At 44.0% G+C, this 18626-nt stretch overlaps 1 protein-coding gene across 1 annotated transcript in view; it reads right to left on the bottom strand.

Annotated features, from left to right (window-relative positions):
• Positions 1–5878: 5878 nt before the first annotated feature.
• Positions 5879–18626, bottom strand: part of ME3 (malic enzyme 3) — a 185003-nt gene continuing 172255 nt past the window's right edge. Inside the window, exons 8-14 of the mRNA XM_047071453.1 lie at positions 14602–14699; positions 14218–14331; positions 12242–12347; positions 11494–11636; positions 10752–10925; positions 7464–7562; positions 5879–6116 (exon numbers count right to left, since the gene is read on the bottom strand). Of these exons, the coding sequence (XP_046927409.1) occupies positions 5955–6116; positions 7464–7562; positions 10752–10925; positions 11494–11636; positions 12242–12347; positions 14218–14331; positions 14602–14699 (896 nt within the window). The 3' untranslated portion in view covers positions 5879–5954. The remainder of the gene's footprint in view (positions 6117–7463; positions 7563–10751; positions 10926–11493; positions 11637–12241; positions 12348–14217; positions 14332–14601; positions 14700–18626) is intronic.

Raw genomic sequence — 18626 nt, 5'->3', positions numbered from 1 at the left:
TTTTGTTCCAACCCTTGCAGCTGTTCCCGCTTTTCCTTTTTCCCTCCAGCTGCTTTCCTTTTTCCCTCCAGCTGTTTTTCTTGTACTCTCCCCCTGTCTCTGTCCTCTCTCCACAAGCAAAATCAGCTCCCTGCCCTCTCTGGCTTCACTCTCCTCCAGTTCACCTCTCCACACTGTGTACCTGCCGAGTTCTGTGGATCACGTTGTGCAGATTGTTGTGTTAATCCTTAAATCAGTTTTCTAGGTGTGCAATATGGTTCAGTGTTGATCTGGCTGCATTTCAGGCATGAGAGATGCAAAAAAATTTCCATGCTGTTCCGCCATCTTGGCCCCTCCCCCAGTAGGATGTTTTTGATGTTTTTTTAACCTTGAAGTTTTTGGTTTTTTTCCCCCACATTTTTTCTTGTGGTTGATTTCAAGTTTCAATAGTGTTGTGGTCTGAAAATATGCATGGTATGATCTCGATCTTTTTGTGCTTGTTGAGCACTGATTTGTGACCCAGTTGTGATCTATTCTGGCGAATGTCCCATGTGCACTTGAGAAGAATGTGTATTCTTCTGCCTTAGGATGAAATGTTCTGAGTATATCTCTTAAGTCCATCAGGTCCAATGTATCATTCAAAGCCATTTTTTGGTTGATTTTCTGCTTAGATGATTTGTCCGTTGCTGTAAGTGGGGTGTTAAAGTCCTCTACTATTATTGTGCTATTATCAATGAGTTTCTTTATGTTTGTTATTAAATGATTTATATATTTGGGTGATAGCACATTGGGCACATATATATTTACAGTTACATCTTCTTGGCGGATAGAACACTTAATTATAATGCCCTTCTTCACCTCTTGTTACAGTCTTTATTTTAAAATCTAGTTTGTCTGATATAAGTATGGCTACTCTGGCTTTCTTGTGACATCCATTAGCATGATAGATGTTTCTCCATCCCCTCACTTTCAATCTGCAAGTGTCATTAGGTATAAAACAAGTGTCTTGTAGGCAGCATATAGATGGATCTTGTTTTGTTTTGTTTTTTTTTTATCCATTTTGATACCCTATGTCTTTTCATTGGAGCATTTAGTCCATTTACATTCAGAGTGATTACTGAAAGATGTGACTTTAGTGCCATTGTGTTGCCTGTAGAGTTGGTGTTTCTGGTGATGTTCTTTGGTCCTTTCTAGTCTTTGATGCTTTTGGTCTTGTTTTTTTTTCCTCCACTCAGAGAGTCCCCCATAAAATTTCCCTGCAGGGCTGGTTTAGGAGGTTATGAACTCCTTTAGCTTTTGTTTGTCTGGGAAACTCTATCTCTCCTTCATTCTGAATGATAGCCTTACTGGATAAAGAATTCTTGGCTGCATATTTTTCTGATTCAGCGTATTGAATATTGCATGCCACTCCTTTCTGGCCTGCCAAGTTACTGTGGACAGATCTGCTAAGAACCTGATCTGTCTTCCCTTGTAGATTAAGGACATTTTTCCCTTGTTGCTTTCATGATTCTTTCCATGTCTATGTATTTTGTGAAATTGACTATAATATGCCTTTGTGATAGTTGGCATTTGTTGAATCTAATGAGAGTTTTCTGTGCTTCTTGGATTTTTATGTCTGTGTCCTCACCAGATAAGTTTTTAGCTACAGTTTGCTCACATAAACTATCTGCCCCTTTTTCTTTCCATCTTCTGGGACTCTTATGATACAAATGCTATTCCTCTTTGATAAGTTGCTGAGTTCTCTAAGTCTTGTATCATGATCTTTTGCCTTTGTTTCCTCTTTTTTCCCCAGCTTCATTATTTTCCATAATTTTATCTTCTGTATCACTGATCTGTTACTCTGCTTCATTCGTCCTTGTTGTCATGGCAACCATTTGAGATTGCATCTTGGTTATAGCATTTTTAATTTCAGTCTGATTAGATTTTAGTTTTTTTATCTTTGCAGAAAGGGATTCTCTGGTGTCTTCTATGATTTTTTCAACTCCATCTAGTATTCTTATAATCATGGTTTTAAATTCTAGTTCAGACAACTTATATCTGTGTTGATTAATTCCCTGGCTGTGATTCCTTCCTATAATTTGTTTTGGGGTGAATTCCCCCATCTTGTCATTTTGGAGGAAGAAAACAATTAATAAAATAAATTAAAATGAAAAAAATCAAATAAAGGAAGTTAGATCCTAGGTGTGTTTCAGTCTGCTTAAGAGAAGCTTGGTAGAAAAGAGAAAAAAGAGAAAGATAAAAAATTAGAAATTAAAAATTTAAAAAATAGAATAAAATGAAGAAAATAAAGTAGAATAAAAGACTTGCTTTCTGTATCCAAGAAAGTAAAAGAAAAGAAAAAAACCCAACATAAATAGAAGCAAAGAAACAAAGAAATGAACAAGCAAGCAAAATGAAACTCAAATGAAGCTAGATCCAGTTTCCCCTAGAAATGACACTTTGCAGCACACTATGATCTGTAGACGAAGCAGGAGGGAGGGATTTGTGCTGGTCTTTTGGTGGGTGTGCCTGGAGGGCGCATCCAGGGTGGGCCTTGGTATAATGGCTCCATTCTCCACTTGGTGGCACTGCTTAGCTCACTGTGATTGATCAGTGCGGGTGGGCTAGAGGTGAAAATGGCTTCACCCCCCTCTCTAGTCTCCAGAGCAGGAATTTCACACTCTCACAGACATACCTTCAAGTACCCCTCCTTTGTCTCAGGCTTCTGTCCACTCCCTGCCTTTACCCTGTCTGTGTCCAAGCTGCTTGCCTGCCAGGCAGCACCTCCCTCTAGAGTTTTATCTCTGATGGGGCTGTGCTTCACACCCTCGCACTTCAGACCCATGGGGCTCAGACCTGCATTGATCCTCTAGGGGATTTTCTCACCAAGCAATGGCCAGGTACCAACTTGTCCCAGCAAATGTTTGTGCAACTGTGCAGACACAATGGCTGAGTTTATGGTAAATTGCAAGACACAGCCAGTGCCAGATATTTCTGCTGTTAGTGTCTTTGTTCCTATATCAGTAAATGTGGCAGCTCTCTGGAGTTAGCTGGTACTTTTGCCCCTGGAGAAGCCATATTACATCTACCAAATGCATTCCAAGCAGGGAACTGCACATGGAACCCTCAGAATATGCTGCCCGCTCCTGGAGATTGACACTGCTTCCTCACTGGAGCACTGCCAGACACTGAGCTCCAAACCTTCAGACTTTGTGCTCTACTGTTTATAGAAAACTGGCAGTATAGAACCATCTTTTTCCCTTTCAACTATCACGATCCTGATGTGCTACACTCTTTCTGTCTTTCTCTGTCCTGTTTCAGCAAAAATGGCTCCCTACACTCCGTAGCACCATGGCTTTTCTCTCTCACAATTCTCCTGTCTACACCAAATACCTGCCAAGATCTCTTGTTCAAATTAGGCAGATTTGTTGCATTAATCCTCAGATCAATTTCCTAGGTGTTCAAAATGGTTTGGTGTTGATCTAGCTATGTTTCAGGGACTAGACAAGCTCAGGGTCCCCATACTACTCTGTCATCTTCACTTCTCTCTAGTTTGCTAATATTTTAAGATTTTGCATCTATATTTGTGAAGGATATTGGTCTGTAGTTTTGATATCAGGGTGATACTAGTATCATAGAATGATTTGAGAAATACTCCCTCCTCTATTTTCTGAAAGAGTTTGTGAAGGATTGGTGTTATTTCTACTTTAAATATTTGATAAAATTCACCAAAGAAGGCATCTGGGCCTGTGCTTTTCTTAGTGTGAAGTGTTTTTTTGTTTTTTTTGGGTGGGAAGATTTTTAATTACTAATTCAAATTCTTTACTTGTTATAGATATATTTATTTCTGCTCTGATTTTAACTTGCTTTGGATCTTGTTTGCTTATCTTGTTTCTAAAGGAAGTTTATGTTATTCCTTTGAGACTTTTTTTTCCTGATATAGGCATTTATTTAGAGATATAAAATTTCCCTCCAAGCACTGCTTTAGCTATAACTCATTAATACATATTTTTTCATCCAGCACACATATAATTTACCCTGCAATTTCTTCTTTGAGCCACAGGTTATTTAGAAATGTATTGTTTAATTTCCAAATGGTTAGAAATTTCTTTCTTTCTTTCTTTCTTTCTTTCTTTCTTTCTTTCTTTTTTTTTTTTGTTTTTACTGTTGTTGATTTCCTATTTAATTATTAACTCTGTCCAGGAAGAGTTCAGGAGCCAATTGCATTTGAACTCTAAGAAAGAATGATGCCTCCAGGCAGAAAGCTAGAGTGAACTTCGATTTAATTGATAAAGGGAATGGGAGGGAAGGACTCTATAGATGGAGACCAAACATGTGTAAGAGCATAGGCCTGAAAGTGCATGTGTTTAGTGCCATCTGTTCAGTGTGGTTGAAACAAAGGGAATGGAATTTATATCTTCTTGATCTCTTGGTCAGTATAGCTACAATTTATTAATTTAGTTGATCTTTTCAAAGAACCTGTTTTTGTTTCATTGCCTTTCTCTACTATTTTTCTTTTCTATTACACTGAGTATAAAGGACATGTAGTTGGGGTACAGGATATAGAAAAGACAGTGTAAATATTCCCTGGTGTTCACATTCCTGCTTCACTTCAAATCCTCTTCTGAAGAGTTTCTCATTGTCTGTGAACCCAGGGATTATAGAACAGGGATGTTTTCTCAGGATATGCTTGGTTTAGCACCAGCACCAAGGAAGCAGATGTTGGAAGAACAAGACCTAGGCAAGAGGTGATTGGTGTCTTAGCTAATTACTCTTCTAGGAACCCAGCAGTCCTGTCACTGGGAGGTGGCTACATAGAACGTACTCATGGTGGGCAGTGAGGTTTCTGAGGCTGAGCTGGCAGCAGGGGTTTGTGGTGGTAGGTCCCTAAGCATGGTTTACTGTTTTCCGTGTTATACAATAAAATTAGTGGTCGGAAGCTGTCATCTCAATAGGTCCTAGCAATTTATCAGGGTTTTTGATTGCAGGAGCTGTAGGCTTGTCCCCACCTCCCCATCCCAGGTGTCCTCTGCTGGACATGAGGGAGGTGAAAGCTATGGCTGAACTTGTCTAAGAAACCCCCAGGACATACTGAAGACATTTTATAAGAATACTGCCCTTGTTTGCTGAATTCCTTCAGAGTAAAGGGTGGGAGACAGAGAATTCCAGAGCCAGGAAAATGAAATCAAGTCTTCCCTAGAATTCCATGGTTCTCTTCCCCTGTCTCTCTTCCTCTTCACTCCTTGGCTTGCTGACCCCTCCACACCCACATTTATTTATAGTTTTCCTTTTAGTAATAACCAAAAAGGAATCCTAACATTAAATAACCCACATGTCAGTGACTATTTTTGACTAGTGAGTTGCCTTCAGCTACTCAGCCTTCATATCCATCTGAGTCTTGAAGGGTGTACATTCTTCCAACAGGGATTGAACTCCCTCATGGGTGGACCATGCTTTCTGGCCAGTGGCTGCCCTTACTTTCCTCATTTCCCCACAACCCCTACCTGTCCTTCACTCCTGGGACTCAGTGTGCACACTTTTCCCCCTGAAGCCTTCTCTAATGTCCTCAGAGGAAGTGTCTCCTCCCTTCTCTGGGCACCTTTGCTTGACCTTTATCTGCACTTCTTTCATGGACTTACCACTTTCTCCCCTGTGGCAAAATGAATTGTGTCCATACCTGTTCTACTTCACTAGACTCTGAACTCTGTCAACGCAGAGTTCTAGAAAGGAGTCTAGCTTTCCCACAAGGCCTAGCTAATTGTTGGCAATTGGATTAAGAAATTCTTGGGGAGGAAGTCAGAAGAGGGTTACAGAAAAGGGAATTCTCAGGGCTTTCAGGAACAAGGCTGTCATTCACTGTGTGCCTGGGTAGCTCCCATCACACCAGCAAGTTCAAAGGAAAAACACAGTGACAAAGATGGCCATTTTAGAACCCATTTATATTGTCAGTGTTACGCTGGGGTTGTTCCAGCCCCATACCAGACTCTGAAACTGCATCAGACTGTTTGAACATTCATGGCTTCCTTGGGCCAAGTATAGCTGTCCAGTGTAAAGGAGTCATAATCTGGAGTGTAGACCAGGGATCTTACAAAAGCCTCCTTGTCCTTGGGCTCTGGGTAGTAGGAGGCCAGGTTGTGTTTGTACGCGAAGTCGAGGACCTAGGGAAAAACATAGTGGCTGAGGAACTGGAACCTGAGGAGGAACCTGCCTAAAAGTTGCCTGAAGGTTGCTTGGGAGCCTGTGGAAGGGGAATTCCCCCTGGAGAACCACGAACTGTTGTCCCTGAAGCCACTGGAGCAGAGGGATGGTGAGCTTTCTGCCTAGGTAGAAATAAACACTAGGCCAGGATCAAGAGGCCTCAGACTCATGTCTGCCTCTGCTTCCAACTGCTGGTGGGTGCTGAGCAGTGACATTACCATTGCTGAGCCTCAGTTTCCTCATCTGTAAAGTGTGAGTAATGCGACCTTTCTCTGGAGTGGTGTCCAATACTGGACACCTGATATCTCCCCTACCCCCTGCTAAATGTGGGCTGAATTGGGACAACAGCCTGGACATTGTTCTCTGCATATTAGATTTTGCTTCAGAAGAGCATGAATCTAAATATCCCCCAAAGGAAGGAAATGGACAGGGCAGAGTTGGGACTATCAGCTGAACTGTTGGTCTCGAGGGCTGATTCTGGATTTTACAATGGACAATGCATGGGGAATAGATGCTTTTGTGCAATGTGTCTTCTGAAATTATTTTGAAAACTTATGGACAATGTAAAATATATATACTAATAAAAATGACAGTATAATAAACTCTAATACAATCATTATCTGTATCAATAATTATCAGTGTTGGGGCCAGTCTTTATTGTACCATGTTCTGATTCCCCGAAAACCCATCATCTCTGCAGGGTCTCTAGGATGACATTTTTCCTTGGAATATTCCATGAACCTGATCACCCCATGGCCCAGTCATTCTGAGATAAAGGGGGGAAATGAGCATCTACTCTGGTAAGAAAGGCACTGAGTATGGAGCTTTTTCCCTGTCCTCTTTAATCTTTTTCAAACTCTGGGAGAAAGGAATTACTGGCGCCTTTGGAAAAGAGGGAAACTGAGGCTCAGGAAAATGAAGTAGTTGGTGGAGCTAGGACCCAACAGCCTGAACTCTTTCCATGATACTATAAAAACTGACCTTTCTGTATAAATGGGCACTTATGATTCATTTTTTAAAAATTCCACCCACATTTTGATCCACAAGACTATGGACTTTAATGACCTTTTTGCCTGGTGTTTGAGGGGAAATCCAGGAGCTTTCCCAGAACTGGCCTGAGTGGGTGTTGGGGGTGGGGCTCAAGCTGCAGATAGGAGTTTCTCACCCAGCCTTGGGCTGTCTGCAGTGCAGCCCAAGGAGCTCAGGATGTCTCCATCGCTGCCATCCCCTTAGCTCTCCTAAACTCACAGAGAGAGGAGGCTGTTGAGCCTCACTAACCACATTTCTGGGGGCAGGATGCTCCTTACTTTGATGGCGATTCTCAGAGACACATCTCGGATGGTGCTGAGTGGTGGGTACAGTCTCCCCTGGGACAAATGCTGCTCAGAGACCTCTTGGGCAATTTGCTGGGGAGAGAGAACCAAGAGGAATAAGCTGAGTTTCTGCCTTCCCAGAACAAGCCCAACCCATTACCCCAGAGACTCACCTCACCCCACACAGGTGGCCAACCATGGCCATTCCCCACTGTAGTCTCTGCCACCTCATGGCCCACTGGGAGCTTAATGCTTGGGCTTTTAAGCAAGGACACATCCTTTCTGTACTGAGAGACTGGCTGAAGCTTTAAGCAATATGAGACCCTGAATTCTAAAGAAGAATCACTAAGACCAAGGTGAATAAACTTGTGGCTTGTGAAGCAGACTCTGGGATATCCCCTTGGCTGGTCCAGCCTATTGCACAGAGATCCCTGAGACTCTCACTTCCCTAGTTCCATCCTCTCCCACATGCTTAGTAACATCCTGGGTACCCATCTAGGCCATCTTGTCTGTATTCAGAGCTCCTTGAGCTCTCCTCCAGCCCTGAGGAAAGGCTTCTCCTCGGAGTGACACCACAAAGGGGCCTTGGGCTTTATCTGAACGAATGTTCTACACACATCATCCTGGGAACAGCACCTCCCACAGAGCCTGTCTCTGAGGCCCAACTCTCCCCCTCAAGCCTCATCCTTCAGCCTCAGGCACTGGTGCTCATCCAGCCTTGCAGAACAGCCTCTGTTATGTGCTGGCTCTGAATCCACTTCCACTCAATCTTCTTGTGTCAGATTTAAATTTGGGAGAAGCCATGGTGCTCTCTGAAAACTATGTCCAAGAATGGATGAGCCAAAGGAGTTGGTCTTGCCTCAGAGTTTGGCTGACATTAGGAAAGAGGGCCTCCTCCTCTTCTGCCTCATTTTCATCCTATGTCTCTTTTCCATTCATTGAGTCAAACATTAACTGAGCTCTGTGAGATGCCAGGCTTTGTGCTAGTTGCTGAGGATCCATGGTGGAAAAGCCCTTTTCCTCCTGTAGTCTGGAGTCAGTGGGCAATTAACAAACAGGTACAACAATTTTAACATAGAAGTGAGTGCAAGGAGAAGGGGCATAGAAGCATAGAGGAAGGCAGGGCCTAGTCTGCCATCTTCAGAAAAGCTTACCAGGAGAAGAGACATAAGCTAAGACCTGAAGGACAAAGTATGAATTACCCAAAAAGGGACAGGCAATAGCACATGCAATTTCTTGGAGAGAAGGAGGGAGTGGAGAGCATGAGTTCTTGACTCTAAATAGAACCTTGACTAGGTTGATGGTAGGGGGGAGGCTAAAGGCTTGAGAAGGAAGGAGGGCTCAGTGATGATACATCTTATATAGAAGCCATGTGAAGGAGTTTGGGCTTTATTCTTTGAGCACTGAGGAGCCATTCGAATGTCTGAAGTGAGAGAGATGGACTGTTCTGGGTTTTGAAGGATTTTCTTGGTGGAGGTATAGAAGATGGGATCAGAGGGAAGCAGGATTTCCATGGCTAGATCTGCATCTGGAAAAGGTATCCTGTAGAGTGAGGCATGGTCACTTCTAAGACACTGGGCACTGGTAACACTCTGCTGCAGCTTGGGGTAAATCAGCTGGGACCATCCTGGTGCTATTGCTCACAAGCCCAGTGACCTTGTGCAGATAACTTAGACTCTCTGTGCCTCACTTCCCTTGAGTATCACATAGGGATAATCACTATATTTATTTTACAGAGTGCTCAAGGTGAAATATATAAATCTCCTAAAAGTTGTATTAGTTTTTTTTCCATACGGAAATCAGATTCAACTTCAATTGTCTTAACTTAAAAGCACCCCTTTCAGAAATAGAACTTGCCAGTCCTTTGAAGCCCAGACTGTCAGCTCTAGAAGGGAGTGATCTTGTCCTGCTTGCAGCAAGAGACTAATACATGCATTGAGGAGAGGTTCCTGTGTAATTGATGGACACTGTTCATGAAATGATGGAGCTGAACGGTCCCACAGCACTAGGAGGTGGGCGTGCAGATGTCTCTTGGGGTTACATAGGAAGGCTCTAGCGATCATGTTTCTGCACAACAGGGGGATCTGCTTTCATGCTAACTCCAAGCAGGAAGTGACTCTTCCGTCCCATGGGGGTTTCAAATAGCTCTACCCACGGCCATAGCACACCACCACCAATAACACAGCAACAAGAAGAAATACCAGAATACTCACACAAGATGGTCAGACAGCCATGTCCTGAAGCCACAGCTAGTGTGCATATGGCCTGGGGGCTATTGTGCTTGCAGGTCTATACTACTTGCATGTCCTTGTGGAGCCAGTGCTCAAAGACCAGGATGTAGTAAGAAGGAACCTAGAGCATGAGACAGTTCCTTGTGGGGCCCATAGAAGTGGAGCTAGATAGGGCTGCATGGAAGCCATTCCCATGTCTTGCTGGGTTCGGGGCTCTCATCAGTGCCATGGTGATGGGGAAATGCAAACATGTCAGAAATCACAGCAGAACCTTTGGTGCTCAGTGGGGATAAATAGATTTAGTATTTGTTTAGAGTTTTAATTAGTTTAACCTCCCAAAACAGACATTTCTATGCCTTGGTTTCCTCAGAGTGAGGATAATTGTGAAGTGCGTGGCATTAGTAAACATTTGGTAAATGTAAGCCACTATAGCTGTTATTACTAATCACCGTTATTAGGAATGTGTGCTGTCATTCTTAATATATTCTTTCATTGCTTTCATCATGTCCAGTAAAGAATCATTTTGGGAGAGTTTCTAGTTAGAAACCTGGAGCAGGAGCACCCCCATATCTGTGCTTAATATCCAAGTACTCAGATCCAGACTTGCAACCTATCCCTTAATAAGCCCCTAGTGGGGCTTATTCTGCAACAAGTTACCCTAGTAACATGGTCAAGATCAGTGTATGGAAGAATCCAATGCTTGTCATGGTCCATGAGCCTAGTTTCAGATGGTTTTGGTGGCATCTTCTCTGTTCTAGGCAAGTATATGGGCAGTGCTGTCCCCTCACTACCAGTGCTTCCTGCCAATGCCTCCTCCCATTGACTATTCCTTATTCCCCCTTAAAAATTGTGTGCGTGTTCTGAGAGAAGTTTAAGCCTCAAGGTGATGTTGAGAGAAGCTTGAGGTTCAAGCATTTTGAGGATCCACTGCTAGGGTGAGGGGCAGGTGGGTAGAAGAGATGAGAGAAGGATTCTTTGGGAGCCCAGTGTAGGACCTGGTATAGATCACAGGCCCTGTTGGGAGCATGCAAGGGAGGAGGGACAGCGATACCTCTGCCGTCAGGAGGAAGATCTCATCTGGGATGTGCCGGATCCCCCCAGCAATGACTCCCAGAGCCACTCCAGGGAACACATAGGCATTGTTTCCTTGCCCAGGAATGAAGGTCCTGCCATCTTCCAGAGTCACGCTCTTAAAGGGACTTCCACTGGCAAAGATCCCTCGGCCCTGGAGGCAGGAAGAAAACCAGAGATGGAACCTGGAGATTGGTTTCAGGCAGTAATGGTGGCCTAGTTATTTTTCCCAGATGTTGAGCCCGTCTTCATCCTCTCCCACAGGCTCAGCGTTGTGCTGAGCACATTACAGGTGCTGAGAGCACACTTGTTCATTTGACCAGAAAGCTTAGCTCCCACTGAGTTACCTGGCAGCCAAGAAATCACTGAAAGGTGAAGGTTTTTAACCTGTCACCTCCCGACAGGGCTATCCCAGGACATGACAGGTGTGCAAGTGACCTAGAGTCTACAAATGCCTCAGGTTCTGGTCAAAACTCTACATTACTAGAGGAACCTTGAGCAGTATAACAGGATGGTAAGAGCCTGGGTTTTGGAGCCAGACCTGGGTTTGAGGGCCAGCTCTACTCCTTATTAGCTCGGTGACCTTGGGCAAGTTATTTCATCCTTCTGAACCTCATTTTGCTCATCAGTGATGTGGGGATTTTTTTTCACCCTCACAGGGTTACTCATAATTATTGTTACTGTGTCCTCTCAGCCTGGGGAAGGAAGGATTCCCCGCTGACCTCAGTGACCCGGTAGCACTTCTCAGCCGTGCACTCGGCCTTGCTGGTGGGGTTGCTCAGGGCAAAGATGATAGGGCGCTCGTGGAAGGAGGCCATGTCCCTCAGAATCTGCTCCGTGAAGGCTCCTGCGATGGCAGCAACACCTACAGGGAAAAGGGGGGGGGTAGTAGGGATGCCTACTCTTTATAAACAACCCATTCCTCTCCTGGTGGTAGTGGTGGTGGTAGGGAGCCAGGTGCAACATGAAAGACTTAGGAGTCTTAGAGATAGCGTCTGCCATAGGAATGGAGGGAGCCAAAGAGAAAAGGGTCTTCTTGCTCAAGCTGGGTAAGACCTCCAGTTAATCCCTAAGGGAACACTGGTCCACTTCAGGTCCCTGCCTGGTTAAGATGTACCTGTGAAGGCATTCCTGGGCATTGTCCTTTAGAGTGGGCTGCTCTCCCAGGCCAGGAAGAGGTGCCAGGGTCCCCTCTTGAGGGGAGCAGCACTCATTTGCTCCCAGACCAGCCCTGTGCTTTTCCGCTGCACTGGATAATTCTGCATCACTAAGCCCCAACTTTGTGCCTTAGTTCTATGATTTTTGTACAGTAGTCACTCAATAAAAGACTGTGGCACTGAAGCAGACATGGGATAGGGGAGAGAGCTGTGTTTCTATTGATCACTTAGGCCTCCTTGCTGAGCCTCAGTTTCCACCTGCAAGTCAAGAGGGTTAGCTGGGCTGAACAGTGGGTCTCCTGCCTCCTCGTACCTATGATAGCTGTGGGCTTTACCAGCCTCACCACCTCCTCCAGGGAGTTCACTTCAGGATGGTCCTGGGCAAACATCTCCTTCTCATGGTTCAGGTGGCTCCTCCCCTGCAGGGAAAGGAAAACACAATGCGGCTTGGCATTGAGAACTGCCGGGCAGGACATGGATGCATCTGGAGATCCTGAGAGCATTCCCTGTAGAGCCCTGTGCTTTGGTCTGAGCTATCAGAAGCCTGGTGGCTTATCCTCTTGAGCAGATCTCCTGGTAAAACCTAAGGTGGAACCTGAGGATTTTAATGTGTGTTTGTGTTACCATGTGGGGGTGGTGTGTGAGGTTTCTTTAATCCAAGCCACATGTGGAGAATCCATAAAACCTTTCTTTGTGCTGCTAGGGTCATGGCTCTGGGGCCAAGACAGCAAGGCTCTCGTGAAATGTCTGAGACTGACCAGGACCCTTGGCCCCAAGGTGTCCAGCACTCACAGGGGCAGTTGAGTGATGGGGGGCCTGTGCTCCCGCCAAGGTCAGGGAGCTAATGTGAATGTATTTTACAAGGGCCAGTAACCTCCCCAGGAACAATAATAAGCTAAGTTCCAGAGAAGGCTTGCCAAGGTTGGCTGTTCCCAACAAGCTCAGGATTCCTTCCATTTGTTCAAATAGGAATCAGTGGGTGACAGTACGGTAAATAGCACAAAGGTTTCTGATGACTCCTTTGGGTCAGCTGGCCTCCTGAGAATCAGAGTGAAGACACCAGCTTTGAGGGATATTTGAGTAGAGGTGAGCTCCATGGGATGAACAAAATAATGCTGGAAGGTGGCAAGAGGGAAGTGTGGCAATCTCTGGCAGCTTTTACCTGTGCCTGCACTATGCTCTGGAGTGACCTGGGGTGAGAGGACGAATTCCTTCTAGTGGTAATTGGGTTCTATATGAGACAAGGGAAGGTCAGTTTCTTCTGGAAGGTCTCTACTGTTCTTGGTTGATAGCCCCATGGCCTCCCCTCATCCTATCTCGGTCATCTTATTATTTTTTTTTTAATTTTTAAGAGAGAGACACTGTGAGTGGGGGAGTGGGGCAGAGGAAGAGCAAGAGATAATCTTAAGCAGGCTCCACACTCAGTGCAGAGCCTGATGTGGGGCTCTATCCCACTACTCTGGGATCATGAGCTGAGCCGAAATCAAGTTGGATGCTCAACCAACTGAGCCACCCAGGTGCCCCATCTGTCATCTTTTTAAAAAATCTTTCACTGATATTCTATGTTAGTGAAATTTGGGGCATTAAAACATGGAGAGCTCAGTGAAGTCCTAAAGGAGGAGGCCACCCAATTGTGTCCCTCACCACATTCCAGTCAGAAGCTGGACTGTTTCTCTCTCATTCATTCTTTGGCCCACACCTCAAACATAATTATGTACTCATTACATGCCAGGCATTGGTATAAAGACTATATAGATTAGGGGCAAGAGAGACAATTAAAAGGGCAGCTGCCCTACAGTGTGGCAAGTGCAATGTATGGAGGCTATATGAGCATAAATGTAGGAAATGAATTGACACCTAGATGTTCAGGGAAAGCAACTTGGAGGAGGTAACAGAAGACAAGGAGGAAACAGATGGGGTTAATGGTTGAGAGTGGGTATGTTGAAAAAGAGAAGGGCATTTCAAGCAGAGGAACAAAATATGCAAGGATGTGGGAGAGACAGCATGTTACTTCTGGAAAACTATGATTTACTGTGGCTGGAGGTTAGTGCAAGGCAAGAAGTGGTGGGAGATAAAGCTGGAAGAGGCATATATATACAAACTTGCTCACATATTGAGAGCTTTTGGAAGAGCTACTTTGGGGTGTGTTTCTTGCTTTGGAGATTAGAACCTTGTCCTCCTGTTTGCCTTCTATTTTGTTTGAGTACTTTGCCCCTTGGAGACCTCTTATAGTCCAGTTCCGATAGCTGTAGGTGTCAAGAAGCCTCTAGGTTTCCAGACTGACAGTACCTTGACAATGAGTCCCTTGGAGTCCACCATCCAGATCTTCCTTGTGGCCTCTGCCTTGGGTACACCTTCTTTCTCTAGAGCCATGACAAGGAGGTGGGCGATGCCCATGGCTGCCTGGGAGGGAACATCCATATGGTAGATGTTCAGATACAAGGCAAATGGCTGCTCACCACTTATCAGATGCTTTACCAAGATTCTCTCTTCTCCATACCTTTCCCCCCACTCCTAGGAGGCTTGGTTAAGTCCTTGAGACACCCAAATGTTGGTGTCCAGGCAGCTGCAATTATCACAATATACCTGTGTTGCTTCCTCTTCTCAGCACCCCTGAACACCTCCCTTCCTTCATGCTTCTCCACCCCTCCTTATTCTCCTGATGTCACCTACCTCACCTGCGCCTTGGAAAACAAACACATGATTGGAGAGCTTGTTCTTGGTGATTCGCAGAGCAGCCAGGATCCCCGCTACAGCGACAGAGGCTGTGCCTGTAACAGAGGGCACTGAGATCAATCTCTGGTCATTGGCTCCCAACCCCTAAAGAGAAGACCCTTGGCAGAGTTTCCCACACCTAGAATGTGTAGCCAAAGAAGCAACTTTCCTTAGCCCTTAGAGAAGCCTGTAAGCATGCAGGTTTGGAATAAAGATATGTCCTCTTTTGTAGAAAAATGTCCTTTTGAGAAAGAGCTCCTGGATTGTTACTAGACTCTGGGAGAGAAGATCAGATAGTCAGGTGTTGCTACCACCATCATTCATAAATGAAATGACAAGGACAAACATAACAGAGGCCAAAAAGAAGCATGAACCTCATAGAATAATTTGTTTACAGTATAAATGGATTAAAAAAAACAAATTAAAAATGAAACCACAAAGTAGCCATGAGCCATTAAGTGACTATGTGATCTGAGCTGTCTATCTTATCAACCAAGTCATAAGGCTGGGTGTGCCCAGTAGCATAACATCATCAAATGGCTTGAGCTCATCTGAAAGGTACAAATAAGTTGCATGAGCAGGTGGCTCAGACTCATTTGACACCTACTTCTGCTGCATGATGTCCTCTCCTTCAGTGCACACCTAGGGCCTCATATAATCAAGGAGAAAAAAGCTTGGGCTTGGTTTACAGATCATGCTTAATGATATGCTGGAATCAATGAGAAATTTATGTTGCAGCTTCACAGCCCCAATGAAAAGTAGTCCTAAAGGGTAACAGTGAGGAAAATATTCCTAATGCACATGACTTCAAGTTATAAATTTGGTTGTCCATTTTGGTCCAAGAGATGGCTAGACCTATATTGATTCATTGGCAGTTGCTAATGGTTTAGCTGATGGTCAGGGACTTAGAATAAAATAAACAGTAAGGTTGGTGATGAGGAAGCCTAGGATAGGGGTGTGTGGATGGACATCTTGGGAAAGGTATAGAGTGTGAACAAAGTTGTGCCACACATGAAAATTGATCAAAGGGCATAATGAAATAGGTTCTCTCTACCAGGTGGACAAAATGGCATGTCATGTATATGTTAGTCAGTGTCCTTCTTCTGCCACTTAGGGTTTGCTCAATGAGTTTATGTACCAAGTAGCCATGGTGGCAAGGACAGAGGCTATGCATGGACTTCCTCTCATCAAGGTTGACCTGCTGCTGCCGAATGACTAACCTGTCAATGGCAGATGCCAACATTAAGCTCCTGGTATGACACCATTCTCTGGGAAGAACATCTACCTGGCAGTGGAATGGTTACTTTGGACTCTTTCCATTATAGACAAGAAAGACATTTATCCTCAATGGACTAAAAATATATTTTGGCTATAGATTTGCTTTCCCTACATGTAATACTCTACCAGTGCCATAATCTGTGGATGTTTGGAATCTGTGGATAGCCTATTCACCATTGATATATTCCAGACAAAAGGCTTCTGATCAGGAATTCATTTCACAGTAATGGAAATGCACCAATAGGCTTATGCCCATGGAATTCAGTGGTCTTAACATGTACTCTACCACCTAGGAGCAGCTGGCCTAATAGATCAGTAGAATGGTCTACTTAAGACTTAGTCAAGGTAACACCCTATGAAGATGGTGAAATTCTATTTTACAGGATGCAATTTGACTTAGCACATGCTACACTGTGTTCTTTCTTCCATGGCCAGAATATTTGGGTCTGGAAAGCAAAGGGTTGAAGTGGAAGTGGCTCCTTTCACCATTTCACCTGATAACTCACTTGTACACATTCTTCCATTTTGTGCTCTCTGGATTGGAGGTATTTGGTTCCCAAGAAACAAATGCCTGTATTAGAGTTCACAGCATGGTTCTACCAAGTTGAGGGGTGAGAGTGTCACCTGGCCATTTGGTACTTTTTTCTTTCTTATTTATTTTATTTTATTTTTTGCCATGAAACCAATGGGCAAAGAAAGAGAGGGTGTGGTTATTCATCCTGATAACTGAGGGGAAACTGAGGATAGGGAGGACTAGATCTGAGCCCAGGGGATCCTCTGGGGTGTGTCTTAGTACTTCCAGGCTCAATAGTAGATATTAATGAATATTACTGCAACAAAACAGAGGCAGGACCACTTAGTATTCATACCATTCAGATATAAAAGGTTTGGGTCATCCCACTAAAGAACCCTGGCCAGCTGAAGTCCTGTCTGAGGACAAGAAAGCATGGAATGGGATGTTGAGGGAGAAATGTATAAACATCAATTATGGCCTCAAGACTGGTTACAGAAACAAGGAATACAGCAGCCATGCAGATTTTCATCCTTGAGTATTATGTGATTATATGTAATGGTATATATTAGCTAATTTATTCTCCCTTCTCCTTCCTCTTAATCCTATAATTTAGTCTTTAGGTAACAGAATTTTCAAACATGACTGTGACAGAGTTTTAAGATAGTTAATCCTGACCAGAGATGGGTAGTGTGACTGTTTTCCAGAGATGAAGAGAATGACTGTACAGACTTTGCCTCTCCCCATTTTGAGGAGAAGGTGAGAATGTCTTCATTTGTTGTAAAGATATGTTTTGTTGGAGTTGTTTTGTTGTTTTCTGGAAGTATCAGTGCATACAACGCGGTGTACGGATGCTGAGTAGCTAAAAGGATCGACTGTGCCAATTACTGGGTATAACTGTTTCTTAGTTTCAAACCCAGTCTTCACTCTGCTTTGTCTGCAGACCAGCTTTGCCAGCTTTGTCAACTGGCTTTATGCTGGGCTCTGCCAGTGAGGGGCACCAGAGGGTGACTGAAAGGCTGGGTTAGGGGGAAGGAAGAACGCTTTTTGCAGCATCATCCCCGCCTTGTGAGATTGCCCGGATAAAATGTAGGACACTTAAATTTAGATTTTTGATAAACAACAAATAACTTTTTTTTAATGTAAGCATTCCGATCCAATATTAGCATAAGTATTCTAAAAAATTATTCATTATTATCAAAATTCATTATTTATCTGAAATTCAAATTTAAGTAGGCATGCTGCATTTTGACCTTGCTAAATCTGGAAACCCCACAGCCTTGGTTTTCCACTTCCACAGCAATAGATTGTTCCCGAAGCAGTGGATGAATCCAGTTTGCAGTCTGTCCTGCAAACTGCAGAAGCAGTTCCTGCAGAAGCAGCCTCATAGTGCACCCCTCAGAGACAACAACGCTAGCCGGCTGCCACCTGGTCTTCCCTTTGTTCCCTGAGGAGTAGGTCCTTAATGCTTTTCATTTTTAAATACATAATCAGTAGGTTGATTTTATTTTATTTTATTTTTTTTTTCAACGTTTATTTATTTTTGGGACAGAGAGAGACAGAGCATGAATGGGGGAGGGGCAGAGAGAGAGGGAGACACAGAATCAGAAACAGGCTCCAGGCTCTGAGCCATCAGCCCAGAGCCTGACGCGGGGCTCGAACTCACGGACCGCGAGATCGTGACCTGGCTGAAGTCGGACGCTTAACCGACTGCGCCACCCAGGCGCCCCAGTAGGTTGATTTTAAATACATAATAATACATAATACATTTTTAAATACATAATCAGCAATTCTTTGTATTTTCTCTCTTAGAGCAACTGGTGTAGACCCTTACTGACAGAGAGTTCACAACACAGTAATCACATGGGGAATGGGAATCCTCCATGATAGTCAAAGAAAAGAAAGTTACAGTGGGACTATCTGTGGAATGTTAAAGCTGCACAAATCAAAGAAACTGATGTTGTCCGAGGCTGGTGAGGGAGTAGTGAAAAGTAAAAAATTCCAGCATAAATTGTATTTTACAATGCTATGAGCTTTTTTTGGAAAACAATTTCCCAATATAGACCAAAGGCATAAAATGCTTGTGCCCTTTACCCTCATACTTCTACTTCTGGTAATCTATGTATGGAAAAATCCAAAACGCATGTCCTAGGATCTTTATGACAGTGTTATTTTTAATACAGAATGACTGGAA

Source organism: Lynx rufus, unplaced genomic scaffold (genome assembly GCF_022079265.1).
Source record: "Lynx rufus isolate CCGP_SWC_20201006 ecotype Redwood Valley unplaced genomic scaffold, mLynRuf1.p SCAF_9, whole genome shotgun sequence".
Lineage (NCBI taxonomy): Eukaryota > Metazoa > Chordata > Mammalia > Carnivora > Felidae > Lynx > Lynx rufus.
Note: the sequence above shows the minus strand (reverse complement) of the source record. Positions and strands in the feature narration are given on the sequence as shown.